The sequence below is a fragment of the Styela clava genome, chromosome 13, assembly GCF_964204865.1.
Source record: "Styela clava chromosome 13, kaStyClav1.hap1.2, whole genome shotgun sequence".
In the NCBI taxonomy this organism is placed as follows: Eukaryota; Metazoa; Chordata; class Ascidiacea; order Stolidobranchia; family Styelidae; genus Styela; species Styela clava.
This window is the reverse complement of record NC_135262.1, coordinates 5,128,747-5,149,541: the sequence shown is the minus strand read 5'-3', so window position 1 is coordinate 5,149,541 and position 20,795 is coordinate 5,128,747. Positions and strand designations below refer to the sequence as shown.

The 20,795-nt window shown below is 33.1% G+C and overlaps 1 protein-coding gene across 1 annotated transcript in view; it reads right to left on the bottom strand.

The window, feature by feature from the left end:
- The window catches only part of LOC120332315 (transformation/transcription domain-associated protein-like), a 53,767-nt gene that overhangs the window by 30,990 nt on the left and 1,982 nt on the right, over positions 1-20,795 (bottom strand). Inside the window, exons 5-31 of the mRNA XM_078119096.1 lie at positions 20,630-20,713; positions 20,070-20,126; positions 19,518-19,646; positions 19,044-19,121; positions 18,476-18,661; positions 17,659-17,797; positions 16,954-17,099; positions 16,211-16,348; positions 15,309-15,524; positions 14,495-14,600; positions 13,581-13,798; positions 12,340-12,534; positions 11,774-11,911; positions 11,137-11,356; positions 10,109-10,341; positions 9,763-9,978; positions 8,952-9,050; positions 8,554-8,719; positions 6,616-6,759; positions 5,205-5,348; positions 4,466-4,608; positions 3,813-3,935; positions 2,909-3,055; positions 2,061-2,282; positions 1,289-1,432; positions 924-1,108; positions 241-457 (exon numbers count right to left, since the gene is read on the bottom strand). Of these exons, the coding sequence (XP_077975222.1) occupies positions 241-457; positions 924-1,108; positions 1,289-1,432; positions 2,061-2,282; positions 2,909-3,055; positions 3,813-3,935; positions 4,466-4,608; positions 5,205-5,348; positions 6,616-6,759; positions 8,554-8,719; positions 8,952-9,050; positions 9,763-9,978; positions 10,109-10,341; positions 11,137-11,356; positions 11,774-11,911; positions 12,340-12,534; positions 13,581-13,798; positions 14,495-14,600; positions 15,309-15,524; positions 16,211-16,348; positions 16,954-17,099; positions 17,659-17,797; positions 18,476-18,661; positions 19,044-19,121; positions 19,518-19,646; positions 20,070-20,126; positions 20,630-20,713 (4,233 nt within the window). The remainder of the gene's footprint in view (positions 1-240; positions 458-923; positions 1,109-1,288; positions 1,433-2,060; positions 2,283-2,908; positions 3,056-3,812; positions 3,936-4,465; positions 4,609-5,204; positions 5,349-6,615; positions 6,760-8,553; positions 8,720-8,951; positions 9,051-9,762; positions 9,979-10,108; positions 10,342-11,136; positions 11,357-11,773; positions 11,912-12,339; positions 12,535-13,580; positions 13,799-14,494; positions 14,601-15,308; positions 15,525-16,210; positions 16,349-16,953; positions 17,100-17,658; positions 17,798-18,475; positions 18,662-19,043; positions 19,122-19,517; positions 19,647-20,069; positions 20,127-20,629; positions 20,714-20,795) is intronic.

Sequence of the window (20,795 nt, the reverse complement as noted above, 5' to 3'; positions counted from 1 at the left end):
CATAACTTTCGTACAAAGCGTCCTAGATAAATGAAACTTCTGGGTGCAATCACAAACAATAGAAGTTCAAGTGTTAAATAAAATTTCGTCATTTTCAGAAAAGGTATCAGGTAATTTACAGTTTCTTTTGAGTCACATCATAGATTTGGGACAAGTTGGACAACCTCTCCGAAGGCTAAAATAGATTATGTTTTATTCTCCGTCCAGCCATGATCTAATTTGATTACAAAAAATTCTCACCTGAGGGGCGAGTGGAATGAGATGAAATATGTCTAGAATAGCGACACACAGTTTCAATTCTTGTTGGATATCAGTGTGAGATTGATGTTTGTGTAGAACAACTTCCAACCATTTTCCGAGATGAGTATAAAGTTGTTCACAGAGCTTCTCGTTGAATGAATTCGGAAAAAGTCGAGAAAGTGTAGCAAGATGGCGTACCACACTCAGTGTTAGACTCCTAAAGTGACAAAAAATAAATTATAAACAAAATAGCAAACATAAGAAATGTTATCATTTCAAAGAGAAACTTTTGATCTTAAATAGGCTTTTATTTTTTAACCTGGGCGAGTAAAAAGCCGATATTATGGTTTAATCATATGGCAAACCAAATGCATGGAGTTGGTGGTGGAGGAACAGACCCGAAGAGTCCAGCTAAATTCTCCATTTATTATAAATTGTCCTCTCTGGAATTAAAACCAGCGATCGATCCTGTGAAGAGTAATCAGAGATGCAAACACTCAGTATGATACTATATTATTGAAAATGACCAATATGAGAATTATTCACAATTCATATTTCACTCTGGGTAAGGTGGTGGAATTCAAACTCAAGATTTCAAAATATCATAGTTAAGTTTAACGCTTGGGTTAAGTTAAGTTTAACCACTGGGTCACTGCGTCCACGAATTACGAACAGTCTTTTACCGATAATCTCCCATTTTGAACAGCGTTGGTCTCATTGCATTATGAAGAACTTCATTTTCTACTGGTTTTCCTTCTTCTGCAGTTCCTTTCAAAAATTTTTCAATGCATTCTTCTGCTGTTTTCATCAATTCTTCACTTTCTGATCCGAGTTGTTTGAATAAAACATTAATAATTCGATCTTTCACCTGTAAAGTATATTGGTAAGTGGATATTGGATAAGTGGATAAATCAATCTGGACTGCCTGATGCTGCCACAAGCCCACAACCAAGCCAAAACCAAGTTTTGATATTTTAGCTGAAAATAGCTCAAGGAATTTGTTGAGATTAAATTTAGTTATATTGACATTATATTCACGATTTATTACCTGGGGGATGTAATGCAATGCAGCCAAAACTTTCATTGCACTGATTCTGAGAGGAACTAAGCTTGCAACATTTTTATAACAAGCTAGTTTTTTTAAAGCTGCGTCATCTGCTTCACAAATGTTGAACAATTCAGTAAAGAAAACCTGAAATCAAACAAGGTGTTTTTTTATTAGCTATTCAAGCAAACAGGCACAATAAAATGAAGCAAAACTAAAAATATATGAATGCACAGAATGAACTTGATGACCGCAAAATGATCATTTGGCCTACTTGTCAGCGACATAGTGTTAAATCTTAATCTGTTATATATTGCTCTGTTAATGCACATGAGAATGGAATCATCTGGGATACATGAACAGAACTAGTAGAAAAGTCATAACTGACAGTTGGTGATGGAAACATATGTAGCATGTATGTTCATTCCTCTCAACAAATAACAAATTGCATGATTGGAATTACAGACATCAGAGGTTGAAAGACAAGACACACATACAAAGTCATTTTGGCATATAATACAATTATGTGACATTTAACCCTGACAAATATGAAGACAGACAGACTGCTCCAGCAAAAATTTGAACATAATATAATATAAACAAAATGACACATTCACCATGCAAACCAGGAACAAACTACCAAGGGGAAATAGATGCTTTTGAATATGGGCAGAATAATATTGACACAAACTTATATTTAAAACTTTACTATATTAACACAAACTTTTCAGTAAGATAAACTTTATTCGAAGCTGATAAAGTATAATACACCCACCTTATGTTCCACAATAGCTAAATCAATTGTAAATAATCTTGGATTGAGAGTGTTACAGAAAGTGTTTCCATCCATGAGTCCAATTTGAGTATTCACAGGTTGATGCCGAAGCAAATGTTTTCTAGGTGGAATCATGTCGGCTAACACATCACGATGGGGAGCCATAATCGATGTTACACTCTTTTCCGAAGTTTCTGCCAAAGTATGAAGCGAACTCATCGCCTGAAAATAATGATGGAGTGAAAGATTGAATTTTTCCCCTGTTCCAAGCATGGGTGGTTATTGATGAACTGCGTCAATGAGGCACTGTGTCATGCTTGGTCAGAGATATCATATATTTTTGCTTACTCAAGGCTTTTGCTCAAAACAAGACCCTGTATATGCAAGAAAATATAAGATGTGTAAGAAAATATTTTCCAAGAACCAAAATCGTTCTAATTCTACATTTCTTATCAAATTTATCACAGCCTGGGTGTGGTATAGAACATGGGATCTGAACCCAAAATCATTAAACTTGCAATGTCAAGATAGTTAAGACAATGGGTTATCATCCTTTTGGAGCTTGTGGCCCCCTTTCGAAGGCTTTTAACACTCACGACCCCCCTGTTTATCATTTCAGTGGTATTTATAGTGTTAACTGATTGATTGATTGCAAATCCCATTATGTTCAAACAATTCATGCTCAACAAAGTGAAAAAATCTTGTGAAATAACCTCCTCAAGGAATGAAAATACGAAGAAGAATGAGTTTTCCTGTCAAGGAAAAAGTAGTAACAGTTTTGCGCCGCGCATTGTGGCCCCCCCCCCCCACAACCCTTGGGAACAGCTGCACTAGGTCATTATTATTACCTGTTCTCTGACTAGTTGGTTCGGTGATGTAACTTCTCTCACAAGTTCTCGCATAACTTGATTGAATGATGTTGTCTGCAAGGCAACTGCTTCTCTGTCCTCGGACAAAGGACTAGTTAGCGGTGAAGCACATTTCTTTAGAAGATTCTGTTATTGAAATCAAAAAACATGTAAAATGGCAATATTATAGGAAACTATTATGTGGATTTTATATTCCCCTTAATTAAATAAATAAATGAATGATTTTTTTCATTAGCTTATTGGTTTTGCTGAATATTTGTCAGTTTTTAGTTTTAAGTATAAACCAAACAACTCAATGGTCATTTTATCCTGTGAATAGTTTTAGTTTAGTTGCGGTAATACAAAATTAGTCCTGAAAAATATGAAATAAACCGGGCTAAAGTTTCAGAATTTCGGTGGTTGAATGATTTGAATCAAAATTATGGTTATAAAACATGTAAACCAGTTGGCAAATCTACGAAAAACAGTCTCGAAATAAGCACCAGAAACTCTGCAATGATGAAGTATAAAAAAAGAATTTCTATTTGATCATGGGCCTTGAGAACCTCTTTTTGCATTCATTAGTTTTGCCCAAGATCTCAGAAATTATATATTATATATGATTTATGTACATACATAAAGTCTTGATATTTGAACCAATACCATATATTGTGGCCCTCACAAATTCATTAAATGAATGTATTAAATGAAATGTATTAAAAATACTGATTAAAAAACAATAAACTCGGTTAGTTTCACGTAACCTCTACTGATAGGTTGGTTAAGATATACTGAGAACTGACTTCATAACAAAATTGAAATTGAAAAGAAACTATGAGAAAAAGAATACAGTATTGTTTATACAAGTTTATACAACTATTATAAAGACAATAAAAACATAAACCTGTAAAATGTCTTTTGCCCGATCGATCGCACCACTTGATACTTCACTTGTCAAATCCATCATAACAAACAATAGAGCTCGTAGAAAAACAAACTGTTGCTCCAATACCCATTTAAGAGGCATCTGAAAAAAAGTTGTCAATTTTAACAATTAAATGTAGAATGTCACCAGAAATTATTTTATGTATTGACAGAAATGGAAAATTTGGTATTTTGAATGCAATGTGGAATTATATTTCATAATCTGACATATGAATTTATTTCAAATGTGCCCATTCTGAATGGAAAAATTGTCACAAATTTGAATACAGATAATGATCATATGATTAATTGCTTATATGATGCTTGTTCATGCCTTCCCCTCCATAACGGCAGCATTAATATGTATGTAAGGAGCTGTTATTTCTTGAAGGACGGAATTCTTCCCGGTCTACTATACAGAAAATACATTAGGACTTTCCTATCATTTTGATTATCAATAATTTAATCAAAGAACGTTAGGTCAAAAAGGTTATTTTTATTCCTGCACTCAAAAAATTTATTTGATCCACAGACAAGTATGATCAAAGTTGGATCATGTCCGTCAGGCATATAAATGGCCAGTCCACCATTCAACTTTCCCTGAGATAAGTTTCTCCTTTTGACAACACATACCTGTTCCATCAAATATCTTATAGCGATACATCCACCATATTTTGCGTACCATGCTCGATCATAACAGCAAGCACACATTCTATCAACCAAGTAAGAGAACAATGGCAACTTGGAAGCACGTTCTCTGGATCCAAGCACGGTACCTATGAAAAAAGTACATCACAGATGTTTAAAAAGTAGATATCAGAATCTTCGACTAATTATATCTTAGAAGGAAAGTCGAAAATCAAAATTCAGATCAGGATTCAGAATCAGTATGTTAACAAAAACGTCTGTATAATCAAAATGTGTTATCTCTATTAAAAATATAAAAAAGGGAGTATCGTATTTTACAGACCAAAAGGCGCGCACACTTCAAATGGTCTCTTTACTGTTATTTTCACATAATGATACAAGTGCAATTTACTTTACAATTTACTTAATTGAATTAATAAAGAATCACAGAAACAAGTAAGTAAAGTTTGTGAATCTATACTTATTGAAAAAGATAAAACTAATAATTTTAAATAATAATATTTAAATAATATTTATTTCAAAAAAGGAGGTCTCAAACCCATAAAACATTTTTAACACTCTGATGGCTCATAACAATTCCTTTCCATGAATGTATTACATAAAGTAAGTATGTAGTATACAAATTAACAACTAACAGAATTGACAACCGAAAAGATATATAAAGAACATCTTCACCAAAGTAGAGAAAAAATATTGAATTTAAAAAACTAAATCACGAGCTTACTTGTGACTTCAATGATGATACTAATAGCAATTGTTCCAACTTTGCATAATTCTTTTTCTTCGTAAGCCATACATTCTGCTATTGAATCTATTAAAACTAAAGGATCCATACCAGACCACCAGCTGTTTACACCAGCACAGAAACCTGGAATAGAAATTATTTTTTAGTGTGGGAAGGTGTTAACATGGTTGGCTGTGAGCTCTCATTGGTTTACTATCATTGTACCCATCAAAAAATGAATTCCCTAAGTTTTTTTGAAGAACATAAGTTACGTAGATAGCTGTTTTCCTGATTATATTAATCTGAACTTCCCAGTGTCCCATGTCAATTGGTATTTGCTAACATGTAATTCACCACTATATTCTGAATAGGCTCAAAAACTTTTGGCACTTCAGTTATCTCCTTCACCTCTAAGTGCGCATGACCTTCCTTTGAGCATATCTTTTCATCCCAAAAATGTTGCAATATGCTACATTTAGTCATGTACTTTCCTGCTTGTAAAATTAACATCCAATGCAGAACAAATTTACTCCAGAAAGTCTGAAACATTCTGATACAATATAGAATGCCAATTTCCATATATCTGTTAGCTATAAGAGTAAATGGAATGAATTTTATATCTAATGGTTTGATGTGTTATGCATATTCAGCATTTCAAGAAAACTCACACTCATACAACAGAAATAGCACACTCAAAGTATGATAATATTCTGGTAAATAATCTATTAATCATTGATATATCGAGAGAATATTTTATAAATCACTCAATTAGGTTATGAAAGGTCATAAATAGGTGCTCCAGAAGTGTGTACCAATATGGAGATAACTAATTTTGTTCGCCCATTTTACATCAAGTTGTGTAAAGGGACTGAAACCTATGGGCAGGGGAATATTCACTTGGTTAACACAGACAGCCCCCAAACTTGTAATAGAACTAAAATAAGGAAAATCGGAATAAAATTAAGGTCTAACCCTAACCTGGTACACATACTATGGGAGTACCCTTAAATGAGGTTCATTGAAAACAGCTCAAAATGATCTAATCAAAAAATTTGTTTCCTTGGCTTTGAATAATTTCTGTTAAAACTAGAAAGAAATCGAATCCCAAAATTTGACATGAGATACAACTTTGTTTTGAGTATAGAAAAGAATGAAGCTACCAGTATATTCATGATAGTGGGAGCTGTAAAAGGCCAGAAATTACGTAAACCATCATGGCGGTGGCGAGTCTGACAATCCTCTCTCTTATAACTATTCCCCACAGGATTCGAAACCTGCGAACTGGTGCAGGGTAATCAGATATGCGATGGCAAGCATGTCTCTAACATTTACGCATGACGCACCAACAGCTGAGTCTTTTTGTTCTGAAAATCTGTCAAAAAATCAACTATATACTATATTCCCAACATACCCATGGATCCCTGTTGACTCTGTTGCTTTGCTGTAAGTGGGAATGGTCCTGCTTGTTGGGAGAGAGCAACGAGAGTGTAATGTCGAACAACATGAGCAACAAATGGCAGTGCAACAACCTGTAGGTCTTTGATAACAGCACACACTGAAAGTAAAAACAATATTCATTACAATCAGACATACATTCTGAAAGCTAACATGAAAAGAAAGTTAGGATAAAACTGATATGCAAAAAATATTTTATTTTTTCAAATATAACAAACAAACTAACTTAATACATCCTAATCCCAAGCCCAACTAAAATTAAATTATACTCACAACAAGTGTACTTTCATGTTGCTTTGTTAACTAGCAATAACTTCTACTACAGAATAAGATAGAAACTATCTAAGGTAATAGTAGAATATTGCAACACATTACTTTACTAGAATCTTCCAAACCAACTCTGCAGACGTTGTTTTACAATGTGTCAGATAAAGAGTGCCAGGTACATACATTGCATTCTGGTCAAGTATTAACTATTGACAATTGTAATTGTGCAAACATAGAAACAGACACACCCACAGTAAAAGTTTATGTATAGGTTATTTAGTTCATTTTATCGCAAACGGTACGACCAAGGGTGAACTCAGATATTTTTGAAACACTTGTCAATATTAAAACTTTGTCAAATATTTGATGATACTGATAGTCTTATGCTGTTTCATGCTGAATTCACAGATCTTGCAGTGAAGTAACTCATATATATATGAATTTAAGTCAGAGAGCAATGAATTAACTAGAATAAAATTTAAATCTTTTCTACCACAGCAGCAGCTATTGGGATCATATATTAGCTTTTATTCCTGGGTCCATATCATTGAACAATTGGGATGATCTATTACAGGGGGGGCACAATTTTTTAGTATAAGAGCCGCATGCTGTAAGTCAGAACTTCAAAAGAGCCGCAGAATTTGGGAATTTATTAATATTATCAAAATACCATGAACAGAAAAGAAATTCACACAAGAGTCTAATAACAATAAATAGATAAACAAGGCAGCTATGCTCAAATATATGCACAATTTGAGCTCATTTAATTTGTGCTCCTCATAGCTGATTTACGAGGGTAGTCTCGTAAGAGGTTTTCATGATTCGTTTCATGGTGCCGTTTAACATTGCTGACTTTATTCTGACTAATTAGCTCATGGCAGATTAAGCACAAAAGTTTATTCTCTTGACTGGTAAATGCGTATTCTTCTTCCCATTCTGACTTGACAACTCTGTTTTTCTTTGTACTTTCGTTTTTCAATTGAGGACATATCGCACAGTAACTTAGACTAACTAACCGCAATCAAGCTGCAATAACGCCGATGCATCAATAAACATTGACCATTGTGACGAAAGATTTGCTGACTTGACTGACTTAAATTCAAAATTCAACGCTACAGCGATTTTCATACTAAAACAAAATTTGTCTTAATCATTGACGAAAACTTGTTTACGACTTTTAATAAATTAAAAGAGTTCACAATAAAGTTTTTCTCTCAGTTAAAATTTGGATAATAATTTATGTTAGCGAGAAGAGCCGCACAAAAAGTCTGGCGAGCCGCGGTGTGCCCACCCCTGATCTATTATATCATGATAGAATAGTATATCTTCAATAGGCACTATAAATGGTTCAAACTAAAACAAAGAAATATTCAACAGAATGAAACAAATTTCGGTACTCCTGTAGTATGTCTATCAGGTTAGGGTTAGGCCATAATTTAGTCAGATTTTCCTTATCTTAGTTCTATTACGAGTTCGGGGACTGTCTGTGTCAGCAAAGTGAATATACCCCCTGCCCATAGGTTTCACTCCCTTTACACAACCTGATGTGAAGTAGGCGAAAATAATTAGTAACCTCCATATTGGTACATATACTACTGGAGGGCCCAAATTTGTAATGACTACTCACTGATCGCAGCAGTTAAAGATTGTTTGAAAGTATTTCTGGTAACAGTATCTTGACATTTTGGTAGACTTGACACAGGCACATGAGGAAACTTTCCAGTTGTAAATGTGGAATGTTGAATCAGATGAGAGAAATCAATTTGTCCAACATCATTGTTCATCATGCAAATCTGTTATAAATAAAATAAAAAAAATTTGTGTTTTTATATTCATCTCTGCAAGGGTATGAGAATATGCAAACCATATTGTCTAAAAATGCGCAAATTAAGGCTTGTGTAAATGAGCAACAGTCAAGTGAACAACTATTTTTCTGAATAAATTAGCAAAACAATCCACATGGCCGCTTCCTGTCACATAATAAATGAAAATAAATTTTATTTTAATAACATGTATTAAACTTACCAAATAACATTTTATAACTTCAAATGATTGTCTTCTATAATATGTATCGGTTCCCAAACTTTTCAAGCATTTCAAGGCACTCTCAACAATTTGTTGCACCTTTGAAAAAATAAGTGATAATGTGAAAATATTGAAAAGAGACGTCGACTATAAAAATAATAGCTAAAACAATATACAGTTAGATCACCAAAACCTTCAAAACTGAAAATGAATTAGTCACATCACAAAATCTCAAAGAGCAGATTCTAAACGCACATATGGATGGAAATGGTAAAAACACAGACTGCACAAAACCCACAATTTATTCATCATTATGAAGAATTTCACATATTGCATTGAACAAGTATAACTACATACAGTACAAAGCTACTATCTATTATCAATGTTCAATTGGATGATTTCATCTGCACACAACAACTTGAAAGTATTAAATGTAATGATACATGCAGATTCAGACATCAATATCCCATAGATTAATCGCCAGTGGAATTCTTTATCGAATAAACTATCATTTGGCTATTAGTAGCAAATCAATGACAAACTGATAAAAGTTGAGTGCAACCCATCTCATTACTCAGGTCAAATTTTGTTTATAAATTTGAGAAGCATTCCAAGATTATTTTTGTGAGTTGGGGTTAAGCTCAATGATATGGCCATGTTCATTTTCCAAAATGGTTATTGATGATGATATGACAAGTGACATTAACCAAAATACTGATTTTTATAGAGTGGTTTCATTACCTGTTTTGAGCGGTTTGAAAAATAATAAAATATTATTTCTACATTTAAAAATAAATAAAAAAAACAATACCGGCAAATAAACTGGAGTCTTGCAATCAAGAAAATCCACTCTGATGCAAGGACCAAGTGAATCTGAGTCATTATACTCAAGTCGTTGAGCTTCTTTGAGCATCTTTCGGTTCGATCCACCAAATTTGCCAAGAACTCGAAAAGCAACATGAGCAATTCCATCAGATGGATTTCGCAATGTTCTCCAGAGCGCTTGCATCAGTTCTGCTCTTACAGGCTAAAATTGAAAAATAAAAATAAAAATTTTACAAAAAACTGTAAATATACAATTTTTGCATTATTATCAACAATTTATAAACAGAAAAATCAGATTCTCAAACCTTCTACATTAAATACTGATAAATTACCTGAATATGATCATATAAGAAATCAGGCTGCAAATTATCCACACACAGTTCCAACGTTCTGAGACCTTGAGTTATTAAAGTTTGTGAACCATTGAGCGCAGAAACCAACGGATCCATCAACATTGGAAGATATGGAAGCAAAGAACTGAGTCGTACAGGAACAGTTAGACATAGTTCCACAAATAAATCCTTCATGTGCTGTTTGTGAAGTCCACTCTGGAGGCTGTTTAGACCTTTTTGGAAAAAAAAACAGTAAAATTCTAATGTCCTTCAACACTATATATTTAATTTTACATATCACATAGTTTACAGAGGACTACATTTAATATTATTAGGAATATTTCTGAATTGCTTAACAACTAAAGAATTATGAATCGAGAAGTGGAACAAAACTAAAAATATTGAACAAAAGTTTACTCAGTGATAATGAAAATTGGAAACTTGGAAATTTTCAAAATGTCATCGAACAATCTTTTGTGCATGTCTTGGCTATTTTATGTCAAGTAAGGCATTACCCTAGTAAGCTATTTATATGCCAGTAGGAAAATTATAATATAAATTTAGTATGTTAATAAAATTTGACCAAATCATAGTATTGGTATTTAAAATTGCCAGAAAATAGCAATTTTATTTATTGTAATTTTGAAATAACAATATTTCAATCATCTATAAGTTTGAAATTTTTTCTCAGATACCAATCTGGAATCCATAGCAAACTGCTGATGAAAACTTGAACAAAGACATATTTGAACTATACTCAAAAACTGTACCCCCGTATAGTATGTGTACCAGGTTAGGGTTAGGCCATAATTTTATCCTGGTTTTTCTTTTTTTAGTTCTATTACGAGTTCGGGGACTGTTTGTTTTAGTCAAGTAAATATACCCCCTGCTCATAGGTTTCAGTCTCTTTACACAACTTGATGTAAATAAGGGAACAAAATTATTTCCCTCCATATTGGTACACACACTTCTGGAGCGTCTAAAAAACTGGAGTAGTGAAATGCAAAGATAAGAATTGAATAAAATACCTTGCAAAAGATTTGGCAAAAGTGGTAAGAATTCTTGATACAAGCTATCATGACTTCCGCCACCAATGGAACGAAACAAAGCTCTCAATAATAAGAAATAGTTGAATGGATCATGAGCCGTATTAGCAAGTTCCATTGATCGAGTAACGATTGTGTGTAGATGTGGTTTCAACATTTGTTCATTCTCATTTGCGAATAATGACACAGATCCAAAGACAAGCTAAGTAGTATAAAAATGTGTTATTTTCAAAAAAGTTTGATAATCGATCATACATCTACTTGTTATCGGTTTTAATCATAGTCCGTCAGTTGGTTCATTATATTGAGCGCTACGAATACACTTCCAATTGCACTGATGACCCCATGTAAGTTGTCGAGTTTGAATCTATTTTACTGTATTTGAATCATATAGTCAAATTTTTTAATATTATGAATGAATCACATTTGGCAACATAATTCCACCATACCCAGAAAAGTGGTTTCCGAAGCATAAAATATCAGAATTTTTTCTTGAAATAAATTTGCCCAGGGCGAGGGCACACACATTCAAAAATAATAGAGGTTGATATCTGAGCAAAGTTACGGAGTGAAAGTGAAAAGAACTACTGAGACTATAAAGAATTAAAGTGTCACAAACCTTGAAAAGCTTCAAGTATAGATTTGATTTTTCTCCCGGTTCCCCCATATCTTTCAACCTTTCTAATAAGTATTCGACTAGTATGGTGGCGAATGTAGGTGAAGTATGCGGGCTAGCAAGAAACGAGTTTGCAACAATCTATAAAAACAAGGGGTTGTTTATTATAATGAAACACTAAGCAATTTTTTGTACCATCGCCTCCATTGTGGATGTGTTCATACAACAAGAAATAGGTAATAAAACAGAATAAGGATCAAAGATCAAAAGGATCTACCTGAACATATCATATTATAAACTTTGCATTTTGATTAATTTCGATTTCTGATCAAGTTGATGATTTCTCAATTTCAAAATTTAATTACTATAGAAAAACTGGGAGCACTAGTTCTTTGTGACCAAAATCTGCCCGATTTGGATTTGCTTATTATGATTTGAATCCTACATGGTGAGACAAGATATTTGTCATGTTAACTTTCTACCACTAGATTATCTTAGTTCATGTTATGAAAGAATGAAGAATGAGAGGTTTCTTTACAGAAACAAAAACACAATGAGTTTCAGCAAACCTGTAAAGCGTAGTTTTTGTAAATCCTATCCACCATGTAAGTTATCGTTGTGCTGAAAATTTCCTTGAATGTTGAAGGACTGAGAATTGTAAAAACACCGGCAAAATGTTCCAATACTTCTTTCTCTTCCTTCATTCGAACCGTCGGACAATTTGATGCCCGAACATACGCTTGTCCATTTGCACCCACATTAATCTGTTATTGTGATATCAAATTTTTCATTTTAATTTCAATTTTTTTAAATTCATGACCTCAAATATTAATTGGCTCGGCGGTGTGGCGCATCGTGCTTAGCATCAGGAATAAGCTTGACACCGCACCTCTGATTACCCTGCATGGGTAGGTTTGAATCCCATGCTGGGATAGTTATGTGCAAGAGGATTGCTGGACTCCTCTTGCCGTAGGGTGGTTCACGTAACCGCTGGTCGATTACGGCTTCCTCCACCATCAAGTCCATGCGTCCGAAAACAAATAACTAACTAATCCCGTACCCGACATGGAATGGTAACCGGACGAGAGGCCGTGGTTCGCTATATGATTAAACGGTCTTATTGGCTTTCCTCTCCCAGGAATAAATATGTAAATCTTATCCTAATAATATATGAATAATAGTACAAAAAAGCTACACAAAATATATTCATAAAGAAATTGGGGAAAATGGATTTATATAAATCTTAAAATAGTCATTATATTGGGAATTTATCTGTTACAGCAGGGTCGTCCAACCCGTGTCCCGCGGGCCACATGTGGCCCGCCAAGGAGTTTCGAGTGGCCCGCGCTGTATTTTAGGAATTAAATAAAATAAAATTGAGTAAAACTTCTTATTTTCGAGTGATGTAGTCAATATTAAGATTTAATACAAACAATTTGTTCATTTTCCTGAAATGCGCTCTGCTAGCCCTTTCAAACGAGCCATGAGTGCCATCACCAACTGGAGGAAATCGATACATAAATAGTAGCTTACACACTTGGGCAGAATGGCAGTTTTAATGACCTCATAATTTGGCAGCACGTACTCGTACAAGCAAGCTTTTTCACTGATGAACCATGTCAAATCCCCTGTGAGATCGCTAATTTCTGACCAATGTCAGTTCACAACCCTTTTTCTATAGCTGGCGGCATCATAGCGATTACAGCCATAAATTTTATCTTCGATGGCCGCATGCAGTCGTACATGGGCAAGTTGTGCACCTCTAAACTAGAGAAACTAAAAATAAGCATTCTTTGGTTGATTACTGTACCTGGTATATATCCAAAGCTTGAAGAGCATATCGAACGAGTTTTGTGAAAAGAACGGTTTCTTGCGGTAAAAATTGTTGATTTGTGCTCGATTGTTGTTCATTGAATTGACTTTTACAAGATCCTGCTCCCCATGTTATTGTTTTCACTCCACAAACAAGAGTTTTAACCAGACTTCTACAATCAGACACTGATATTGTACTTGATCCTTTGCCATCATCTGAAATATCATATTAAAATAGGTCTTTAAATAGCATTCTTCAGAAGTTGGGCGATCAATTTGAAATATTTATCGCGGATTAAAGTTCACGGCATGAAATGGGTCAATCACTATTCATCATTTAATTGTCAACATAATTTAAATACCTGAAAAATCAGAAAATCAGCTATTCTATTGTGTTTTCAAAAAAAAAATGACAATAAAACTGATGTTACTGTAATCCCATTTAAAATAATAAAAATGAATTACAAATTTCCTTTTATATTTAAAAAAAATTAGAAATAAATAAAAACTGATATGCAGTAGCCTACTCAAATTCAGTACATACATAATAAATATCTTAAAGTCTAATAACTTTCGTAACTCATATCACTTATATAACAGGAAACAATGCTTGTCACAATGCTCTGAGTCTGAGGTAAACGAAAAAGCATTTACTATTTAATTTTTGTCCAAATTTTTAAAGTATATGGAGAAAATGTGAAAAGCATAATTCGAATTTTTCTGCATTCCAATATATAGCGTAATTTATATTACACAATCAAGAAACAATGCTTGATATGTCTACTCCATAATAGAAGCACTGGGGCATGTCTCAATTGAAAAAAATATTTAAATATATGAATGTGAAAAACATAAAATTCAAATTTTTTTGCTTTTTAAAGAATACCATAATGAATTTGAATGCCCCACTACCTTGTTTTGAATTGTCGGTGTCTGTTGACTTGGAAGAAGGCAATGATCCATGTTGTTGCTGTGTTGATGGACCAGGAGTTGTAGGAGCGGAAGTTGGAGTTGATGCCTACAAATAATTTTAAAACAGAAAGAAGCATTTCAAAATAAAACTCAATGATAAGTAATTCTTTTATATAACTGGACATGTTTGCAGCCAGGGCACTGGAATTCAAATGCACCTGCCACATGGTGAAAGATATTTTTCAGTTAAAAAATTCCTGTTTCTTTATCCTAAACCAACGATTATGTGAACAAGAATTTCTGTGCTAATCAGTAATTAACAGCAAAGAGCATTTTCTCATAACATACAAAATACATCAATATTGCAGAATATTATTACATTGAAACCTGTCATTAACTTTCCATCAGAAGAGATTTGAAAACTTTAATCTGGCCATGACAAAATATATGATGGCAATTGCATAGTATATATCTCATTAAAATTGTTCTTCACTTCTTCATGTCACAAGGTGAGAGGGGCATTTTGTTTTGTCGCACGTTTAAACCTAATTAGAAGTTTTGGCAACTTTCCAGAAATTCCAACATCTGTGTTTGTTTTGTGTATTCAAAATAAACCATCTATCAATTATGTTATCATAATATCAGTCTTTACCCTATTCCATATAAAATCAATAATAGGTCACCAATACCAAAGTCAAAAATTGAAAAAAAAATATGACTTTCATATCAAATTCAATCCAAATCTGGCAATGTGTTTGAATCTGGCAATGATGATTGTCATTTGAACCTGGCAACATTAAAAAAAAAAACTTACTGAAGTACTTTGGATTGAACTTGAGTTAGATCCAGTGTTGCCAGAATTACTATTATTACTTCCAGTTGCATTGCTATTACTACTATTGTCAGTTTGTCCAGTTGCTTCACTCTGCGGCTTACATTTGGCGAGTATAGCTGGTAGTTGATACTTTGTTATTGTGTGAAATTTCAAAACAAAAACTTCTAACATTCTCATGAGGATCTCTCGCCCTTGCTGAAAATAAAAATTCACCTTTCTTAATAAAAGTGAAAAAAACACTCAAAATAGTTTGCACATTCAAGTAGACAGGTTTGAGTAGTCGTTGAGAGCATTGGGTCAAACTATACTGGGGTCGGAGGTCATAGAATTTGGGTTCAAACCTTCTCCACTTCACCAGAAGTGTAACAGATTTGTCAGCCAATGGCACACTGACAAGGATTCTGGTTCCTCATGAAATAATTTCTCACAGATCAGTGGCTAGACAGAGCCTTGTTTGAAGTGACAACAGCTCATGAACAAATATGTTTCTCGCGAGACACCTTTTCTCTTTTTTTCTTTCTAATCAGATAACGTTTTTGTACATAGTATAGCTTTTTATATCATGAGAGTGTAATAGAACAAAACCTGTGTCATTTTTTTATTTGATTATTCATGTGTTTGTATTAGGTGGTAACTGACTCAGATGGCTGTGGATGGCCGTATCATTACCACCCAAACATCTACCATAAATTTTGATTTAATTATTCAATTATTATATATATTTATTATGTGTTTTCTGGTATGACAAAAAAATAAATTCTCTCTCTCTTTTATAAATAAATTCATAGCAAAATTACAATAACGCACTCAGAAGTGAAGAAAACTCACATAAAAGCTAAGTAAATAAAATTCAAAAGAATCCAATAAAAAATGATATTTACCGAGCTTTTTTCTACCTCGCTTTTCTTTGTTATACCTTCAACTAAATTCAGAAGTAATTTGCAAGACATTGTTTGAATTGAGCATGGAAGAGAATCATCGTGAACATTTTTCGAAAACAGGTGAACTGCAGAAGCAAGCTGAAAAGGTAGTAGAATAATTTATTAAACCAAATCTAAAGAAATTCAAATTTTTGATATAGAAAGTGTATCAATTTGTCAGAGAAAAGAATAGGATTCTGATACTCATTTCTACAAGACAGCTTCAACATATAGCAAAACATGGTATATTTTCATGTACAGATATGGGAATATTAAAACAAATGTAAGATACTGTGTTATTATGGTATTGGAAATTATCCCAATATCATTTATATGAGATGTCATACGGAGTATACCATAAGAATTTTCATATTTTTCCCAGAGAGAGAGAAGATGATAAGATCGAAAATCATACCGCAAATCATGGCATCTCACTTGGATACCAGTTTAGGTCAGCTACAGGAATCGCTACCAGTAATCAGTCAGTTGTATAATGTAAGAAAGCAAGAAATCAAGCTATCCTTTCGCACATAATAACCAACATGGGAATTGAACCTAAAAACCATCTCAGGCTAATCACTAGTGAGATAAATGTCTTCCTAATGCTTAGCATGATTAATGTGCTAGGACTCAACAATATGGCAAAAAAATCAGAGATTGTGTTGAATGAGATAAATGATTATAATGCTGGCAAAACTGCTTACCTGAGACAATGAGAGTTGAGCGCGAACATGATGAGCCAGATCAGCCAATGTACTGTATGCAAGAGGTCGCAATGTTTCACAAGCAGACCAACCACTGCTGACTAGAATTTCTTCATCAAGAAGGGAATCCATTCGAGGTACAAATTCTAATATAAAGACAATACATTTTACAAGTGATATAACTAATTGGAAGTAAAAAAATAAAATAAAACCGATGTCTCTAAAATCTGCTGACAAGTTATAGAAGGTCAAACAGCTGCTCGTTTGGTATAAGAAGAAGAGAAACTTTTGAGGTTTGAAAGACTTTAGTTTAAGACGAAAACTTTTGACTTCTGTACGATTTTACTTTGAATGAAATTCAGATTGATGCGATTCGGAAGGATATTTCGGAATTCAAATATTAGGATGAAGTTACTGTTTATTATGTGAAATTTATCATTCACAATGAAATCAATGATTTAGGTCACAATTTTGTTACAAAATATGTGTATATACAAAATGTTTATAATATTCCAAAATGGAATGAATTAAATTTTATAAAACCAATAATGGACACTCCTTAGTCTAGATTTTCAACTATCAATTTTGACCTGGGTAAATTCAAAATTTCAATTAGACTTTCTCCTTTCTAGGGTATCCAACAAGTCAGAATCTGTCTCTGAAGTCACACTCAATAAAAAAAGTTACTTCTCAAAAATCTCATACTTGTACGAAGATCAGTTGCCAGAATATGGCGAACAGCGATAAGCAGTTCTTTTCTGAGAGAAGCAACTTCAGGTGGACAATTTGTTAGTAATTGAAGCATTGCTGTCACCATTTCATTTGAATATTGAATGATGCTTTCCTAGAATGAAGAACAAAATAAAGAAAGAAGAATGATTGAATAATAGATTCAATCTATCCACCTAAAATGTCAAAACACTCTGTCAAGCATTTCACCGAAATGTGATGAATTAGGCAGGCTAAATACTAAAACAGAGATATTCCAGTTTAGAGTGAAATCCTCATGAATACAGTTGAATATAATAAATAAATGATACAATAGTTTCGTTTCATTTCAATGGGTGAAGATAATCCTCAGTATGTAGGCTAATGAATAGCATATCCAAAATTATATTTGAAAAAGTCATATGTATCCTGCTTTTGATATATGATAAATACCATATATAACAATTTTAAAATAAAATTTGAGAATTTTTAAACTATTGATAGATGTGAGCATCTATTGGCATAAATTCTACATTTACACAGAATGATTCAAATAGAAAGAACCCATAAATTACATGATTAATTCTCCAAAAATGAAAAATTTATTTAACACTTGAACACGTTTGTGTATGTGTATTACCCAAAAGTTTTTAGCAATTTAGGACGCACAAAAGTTATGTTCTCTTTAAAATAAATTCCAAATGACCCTTGTTTTGGAGGGGGCATATAAAGGCATATAGAATACAAATAAAAAGAAATTTTTTCAAACCAAATTGTGAATTTTATTTGGTGAAAAAAATTGAATGTAACTGACATGGTAAGGTCGAACAAAGAATGCGATGAACGACAAAGTCTTGACTTGAGCAGCTGTGAAATCAACAAAAAGTTCTTTGTTGAAATTAGGAGAAGCTCGAGCTTGTTGTGAAGGTTGCAGCAACAATGTTGACATAATCAAAGGTATAAATTCCGCAACTACACTTTGTGTTGCAGCTTTGTACAACTGAAAATAAAACCACATAACTTTTTATGATCAAAAAACTAGATGAAATTTTTATGTAGATGGTTGGCTGCAATGCTATTACTTGATATCTAAAATTCTTAAAATTCTTCAATAACAGATGAAAAGGGTAAAAACAAAATAATGCAGATAAAAGTGCCTTATATCACAGAAAAGTTTATAAAATTAACAATAACTCAGTGAATAAAATGTGAACTGCTCTACATGAAGACCAAAATTTTCAATATGGAATTGTTTGTCTTCAATTAGTTAAACCAGTACAAAACTTTCAAATCAAAAAAATGGTTCATAGAATCATTTAGTCCAAATCGCATTCATTTAAATTAACCAAAAACTTGAAACAAAAGATTGAAAAAAATCCAACCTGATACATTAAAACAACTGTGATTGGTATTTCCTGCAAAACTTTCATTGAATTCAAAGCTTTTGGAACATAAGTTCTCTGGAAACAAAATACAAAAAAGAAAATTAAATCTCCAACGATACCACTGGCAGTCCAAGTGGCCAAAGAATACCAGCTATAGCATTGATGGTTGGTCAGATAAACGTTTTTAGTTTCAGTAATATCATTTCTGACAAAAGCACATCTGTTATGTTATCGGATAAAATAGAATTTCACAGCAGACAACAATTTCTCAACAAGTCCACTGTTAGTATGGGAGTATCTAAATATGTGAACTTGGATAGCAGAAAGAGCATATCTTAGAGTCCTTCTAACAACTTAACTATATTATATGCACAATATTCTAGAAATGTATATCCCTGAATAAAATTTGTTTTTAAAACAACTTAATTCAATTTTAAACATTATATTTATTATGAAATATTGTATTATCACATTGACAGTAGTGACTCCAGCTGCAGACATGTTTCCTCTTTCTCTATATTGTATCGGAGTAATAGTTCCAATACGCGTTGGATCAGGCATACTTCCATCTGATATTGTTGGATTCTCAAATAGCCATGACTAAAAGATATAGAAGAATAAAAATTGTAGGCGTAATTACCTCGTGGTTCAAAGCCGTTAGATTTATCTGTATCGATATCACAAGTTACACACTCGGATTCAAATCCCAAGTACACGACCTCATCCAGGATGTAATAAATTGGGCAATGCTGAAAAGATTCTGATCATATCAAAAATGGAAGCTTTTTACAGATTAATTGATATCAGTGGCTTCTAGTACATAGCCTTGTTTAAGAGTGAAAGGTGTAATGAAAGCAATGTATTAAAAAATGATATTCAGCAATCTTCTTGTAGGATCTGAGATTTATGGTGAAAAACATGTATTCAAAAGAAGGCACAGAAATTCCTATCACATATTTACGCCCAATTAAAAGTGCCAATGCTTTTCATGTATATCCCTCAACTTTATATTCAATACTTTACCATATTTCTTGGTAGTTCTGAATAGATTCTCTTCACAAGAGCAAGAAAATGTTGGATCTGAAACAATATAATAAAAATTAACAAACAATTTATATCCATGCCTAATCCAAAGTTCCAAACAAGCAAACACAATATCTATATAACAAATGCACAAACTTAAGACAGTCAAGACTACTTTTCATCCCACAGTCAGCTTAGAATTAGAAGTGGATATATTATAGCAGGCATGTTGATTTAATACACTTGATTATGTTATTATTGCAATTAGAGACATCAGGTTCAAATTCCATGTCTATCATTCCAGCTTGGGTTGTCAGAACATTGGGTAGGTTGTGCAGAAACAAAAAATTAGACCCCTTTCGCAAAGTTCATCCATTAGCGATTACTTGAGTAGAGTCTTGTTGAGTGTTTGAATGCAACTTGTACAAAATAACCTCAAAAACTTTGGCCAGTATTCCCAAAATCACACATATCTTGAAAATGGACGAGACTAACAAAAGAGTATTAGGATTAGTAAAATGAAAATTAGCGAAATATCAAAATACAGCTAAAACTTTTACCTCTGGTGCCATTTGTGGTCTGAATTGTTTATGGAGCTCAATCAATATTTTTAAACAAACTTGAACATTTTCTTCATTGTCAACCTGGATTGCAAAAGACAATTTTTAATATTTAAATTCTCAATATGGCTGAAAATTGAATATCAGTGGCTGATTATACATGACC